The sequence below is a fragment of the Oryx dammah genome, unplaced genomic scaffold (genome assembly GCF_014754425.2).
Source record: "Oryx dammah isolate SB20612 unplaced genomic scaffold, SCBI_Odam_1.1 HiC_scaffold_1100, whole genome shotgun sequence".
NCBI lineage: Eukaryota > Metazoa > Chordata > Mammalia > Artiodactyla > Bovidae > Oryx > Oryx dammah.
In genome coordinates, this window is record NW_024071236.1 from 915 (window position 1) to 6,235 (window position 5,321).

The following is a 5,321-nucleotide window of genomic DNA, read 5'->3' on the forward strand; positions in this document are numbered from 1 at the left end:
GTCCCTGCTAGTAAAGAAGAGCAAGCTAAAAACCCTATGTTCATCTGAGTGGCCGACATTCCAGGTCGGCTGGCCGCCAGAGGGAGCTTTCGGGCTGCCGGTCATCCAGGCTGTTAAAGAAAAAAAAATGGCTCCTGACCCTCAGGGCCATCCGGACCAAGCTCCTTACATCCTGGTCTGGGAAAATTTAGTAGAAGACCCTCCAGTTTGGCTGAAACCCTTTATTCACAAGCCCCCCAGTGCTTCTGTTTCACAGGTCCTGGTTGTGGAAGCCTCTAAGGAAGAAGACCAGGAGGCACGGGAGAGCCAGAAGAAACCGATACTCCAGGAATCTTTATATTCTAGCCTGATTGATTTGGACACTGAAATCACGCCTCCCCCATATATCCCGCCACCCTTGCTCCCGCAGGTACCTCAGGTGTCGTCCGGAGAACAAAGGGGGAACTCAGAACCCTCGGCTCCGCAGCGGGAGTCGGGGCCAGCCCAGGGAACTCGCGGAAGGACCCGAGGGGGGCGGAGACTCATCCGACTACAGAAGCCGAGAGGCCCCTTCCTCCACCGTTTAAGCGCTTCCTGTGCGGGTGGGGCCGGCCAATCCTGACGGCGAATGGAATTATCAATATTGGCCGTTCTCTACCAGCGACTTATATAACTGGAAAGCTCAAAACCCCTCTTTTTCTGAAAAGCCCCAAGGCCTCATTGATCTTTTAGACACTATTCTGTTTACTCACAATCCTACTTGGGATGATTGTCAGCAGCTGTTACAGGTGCTTTTCACCATGGAGGAACGGGAGCGAATCCTGTCGGAAGCGCGGAAACACGTTCCTGGAGCGGATGGGAGATCGACCATGCAGCCCCACCTAGTAGAGGAAGGGTTCCCTTCCATGTGGCCGAACTGGGACTTTGAAAGGGCGGAAGGTAGGGAGCGTCTGCAAAGGTACCGCCAGACTCTCATGGCCGGCCTCGGGGCAGCTGCCAGGAAACCCACGAATTTGTCAAAAGTAAGTTTGATAAGACAGGAACCAAATGAGAGCCCGGCAGCCTTTTTAGAAAGGTTAATGGAAGCCTTTAGGCAGTATATGCCCATGGACCCCCAGGCTGATGAGTCACGCACAGCAGTTCTGTTAGCTTTTGTGAACCAGGCAGCTCCAGATATCAGGAGAAAGTTACAGAAGATAGAAGGGCTGGGGGAACTGTCAATACAGGATCTGGTAAGGGCAGCTGAGAAAGTGTTTAATAACAGAGAGACCCCTGAGGAGAGGGAGGACCAGATTAGACGGGAAGAAAGAGAATATGAGGAGCAGATTAGATGGGAGGAAAGGGAATATAGGCCTGAAGAAAACCAGAGAAATCAGAAAGAGCTGGCTCAGATCCTTTTTGCGGGGACGAGAAAAGGGCCCGAAGCCCCAAGAACTAAAGACACCCGGTTGGGAGAAAAGGAAAAACCAGCTAGACCCGCCCTAAAGAGAGACCAATGCGCTTACTGCAAAGAGCAGGGACACTGGAAAAATGACTGCCCCAAGAGAGATCTGAAGAAAAAGACTGTAAGAAAGGAAGAATCTTCCTTGGGGACCCACGTCTTATATGCAGGAGAAGATAGTGATTAGGGGGGTCAGGGCCCGGCACCTCTCCCCGAGTCCTGGGTAACTATTAATGTGGAGGGGAAACCGGTCAGCTTCATGGTGGATACAGGAGCCCAATACTCAGTTTTCAACCAGAAATTTGGGCCAATGTCCAAAAAGACTAGCTTGGTCCAGGGAGCCACCGGGACAAAGAGATATTACTGGACTACTAAACGAAAAGTAGACCTGGGAGCCCAACGGGTGTCCCACTCATTTCTGGTGATTCTGGAATGTCCGGCCCCTTTGTTAGGAAGAGATCTATTGGCCATAGTCAATGGGCAAATTCACTTTGACTCTGGGGGGATATCAGTCACAGACGGGCTTGGACAACCAATCCATGTTTTATCCCTGGCACTGAGAGATGAATACAGACTATATTCACCAAAGCCCCCTGCAGCGGTGGATCCTGCTATGCAACAGTGGCTTCAGAAATACCCTCTGGCCTGGGCAGAGATAGCGGGAGTAGGGCTGGCCAAACAAAGACCCCCCATTGTTGTTGAATTAAAAGCAAATGCAATTCCTGTGAGGGTGAAACAGTATCCCATGAGCCAGGAGGCCCAGCAAGGAATTATGCCACACATCCAGCGCCTCCTAAAGGCAGGAATTCTCAAAAAGTGCCGGTCCCCATGGAATACTCCCCTGTTGCCTGTGAAAAAGCCCGGGGGAACAGACTTTAGACCAGTTCAAGATCTTCGTGAAGTCAACAAACGGGTGAGTGACATTCATCCCACTGTCCCTAACCCATACACCCTCCTGAGCCGCTTGCCACCAGACTATGTCTGGTATACAATTTTAGACTTGAAAGATGCCTTTTTCAGCTTGCCTTTGGCACCCCAGAGCCAGGAAATCTTCGCTTTTGAATAGGCTGATGAGGACGGCCAAACTGTGGGGCAGCTGACCTGGACTCGCCTCCCACAGGGGTTCAAAAACTCGCCGTTGTTGTTCAATGAGGCTCTAGGTGAAGATCTCTGTGAGTATCGAAACAGTCACCCCGAAGTCGTTCTGTTGCAGTATGTAGATGACCTAATGCTGGCTGCTATGACTAAGGAGGTATGCCTAAAGGCCACAGGCGATCTCCTCCAGACTTTGGGGACATTGGGGTACTGGGCAAGTGCGAAGAAGGCCCAAATTGCTAGACAGGAAGTCATCTATTTGGGATATAAAATAAAACAGGGACAAAGATGGTTGACTCTGGCTATGAAAGAGACTATTCTACAGAACCCTGAGCCAACAACTCCCCAGCATGTGAAAGAGTTTTTAGGGACTGTTGGGTACTGCAGGCTCTGGATCATGGGGTTTGCTGAAAAGGCCCGACCTCTATATGAAGGAAGCAGAGAAAATAGAGACTGGACTTGGACTGAGCCAATGAGGCGGGCATTTTAGGAACTTCGACAGGCGTTACTGGAAGCCCCAGCCCTTGCTCTCCCTGACCAGGCTAAGCCGTTTCAACTGTTTGTGGATGAAAAGCAGGGAGGAGGGAAGGGAGTCCTGACGCAGCAATGGGGACCGTGGAGATGGCCTGTGGCATATCTCTCTAAACGACTGGATCCGGTAGCTGCGGGATGGCCACCCTGTCTCCGTATCATTGTGGCCACTGCTCTGCTTGTCCATGATGCTGACAAGCTGACTTATGGACAGCGTCTCCTGGTCTACACTCCTCATGCCATAGAGGGAATCCTCAAACAGCCACCGGGTAAGTGGATTTCTAATGCTCGCTTAATCCATTACCAGGCCCTGCTGCTGGATGCTCCCTGGATACACTTTCAAACACCTTGTTTTCTGAACCCTGCCACTTTGCTACCCAACCCGGAGGAGGACGGGCCCCTCCATGACTGTGTTGAGGTGTTAGCTGAGGTAACCGCCATACGAAAAGACCTCAGCGACTTGCCATTAGAAAACAGTGAGCTGGTATGGTTCACGGATGGGAGCAGTTATATAAAGGATGGACAGAGAAAAGTGGGGGCAGCCATAGTAGATGACACTGGAAGGATGATCTGGGCTGAGGCCTTGCCCCCTGGAACATCAGCCCAAAAAGCAGAACTGATAGCTATGACACAAGCACTAGAGAGGGCAAAAGGAAAAAGAGGCACTATTTACACTGACAGCCGATATGCATTCGGCACTGTGCACGTTCAAGGCCTCATATATAAAGAGCGGGGGCTCTTGACGGCGGAGGGAAAAGAGATTAAAAACGTGCCTGAGATTCGCAGACTCTTGGCAGCGGTCCACTTGCCTCGGGCAGTATCCATAGTGCATGTCCCGGGACACCAGAAAGGAGAGGGTGCCAGGGCCCGAGGCAACCGTGCTGCCGATACAGCAGCCCGTGAGGCAGCTGCTGGAGACCACGAGGCCCATATACTGACTGTGGCATTGCCACCGCTGGGGATGGGAACGCTTCCCCCAAGCCCCATGTACTCCCCCTCTGATTTGAGCTGGGTGCAAGATAATACCACCAGTCCTGCTGGCAAAAACGGATGATATCGGGACCAAGATGACAACCTGTTGCTTCCTGATGACCTGGGCAGGCATTTCTGTACCCATTTACATCAAACCACCCATTTGGGAGAGAAAAAGACTTTGACACTCCTACAAACAGTGCAGTTGCGATTTCTCCAACAGAAGAAAACCATCCAGGATATAGTCCGCTCCTGCAAGGCCTGTCAGATGATGAGGCTGGGAAAAGGACAGCACACAGGTGTAAGATATTGGGGGGAAAGGCCAGGACATCATTGGGAAATAGATTTCACTGAGGTAAGGCCAGGCAAGTATGGATACCGTTATCTGTTAGTTTTGGTTGATACGTTTTCCAGGTGGGTAGAAGCTTACCCCACTAAAAAGGAGACAGCGGTAGTGGTGGTTAAGAAACGCCTAGAAGAGATTATACCTAGGTTTGGGCTGCCGGTATCTATTGGCTCTGACAATGGACCTGCATTTGTGAGTAAAATTGTGCAGGGACTGGCCCCAGCCCTGGGGACCAAATGGAAGTTACACTGTGAGTACAGTCCCCAGAGCTCAGGACAGGTAGAAAGAATGAATCGGACCCTAAAAGAAACTCTGACAAAACTGGCAATTGAGACTGGCGGGGACTGGGTGACCCTCCTTCCCTTCGCGCTTTTTCGGGCACGCAATACCCCCTATAAACGAGGTCTGACTCCCTTTGAAATTGTATATGGAAGTCCACCTCCCATTTGTCCAATGTCTGAAGGAAAGAGTAAACCACCTCTTTCGTTATGTGCCTTCCAACAGGAAATGCTAGCTTTGAGTAAGGTGCATAAACATATCTGGTCACTAATACGGAAAATTTATGAAAACCAGAATGAAGGGACGATCCCATCCCATGATATAGGACCGGGGGATTGGGTTTGGGTCAAGAGACATCAGTCAAAGACCTTGGAACCAAGATGGAAGGGCCCTTATGTTGTTCTCCTTACCACCCCTACTGCCCTCAAGGTGGACGGAATTGGACCCTGTATACACTGCAGCCACGCACGGCGGGCCACCCCCAAAGAATAAGAGAGGGCCCAAAGAGAATGGAAGCCGATACTGCATCCCTCCAATCCCTTAAAACTGAAACTCGCCCAGCAGCAGGTCTTGGACGGATCAACCTGACTCTTCTGATAATAGCCACCTTCCTGGACCCCGAGACAGTCAGCGCTAACCCTCATCAACCAATGAACCTGACTTGGATGATTCTGAGCG

At 51.2% G+C, this 5,321-nt stretch overlaps 1 protein-coding gene across 1 annotated transcript; it reads left to right on the forward strand.

Annotated features, from left to right (window-relative positions):
* Window positions 1-256: 256 nt before the first annotated feature.
* LOC120859462 lies at window positions 257-4,100 on the forward strand (the record flags this gene model as incomplete). The annotated part of the gene is given in 2 exon segments (XM_040235560.1): window positions 257-409; window positions 687-4,100. Coding segments are annotated over 2 exon segments (3,567 nt in total), but the record flags the coding sequence as incomplete, so codon positions are not given.
* Window positions 4,101-5,321: the final 1,221 nt, after the last annotated feature.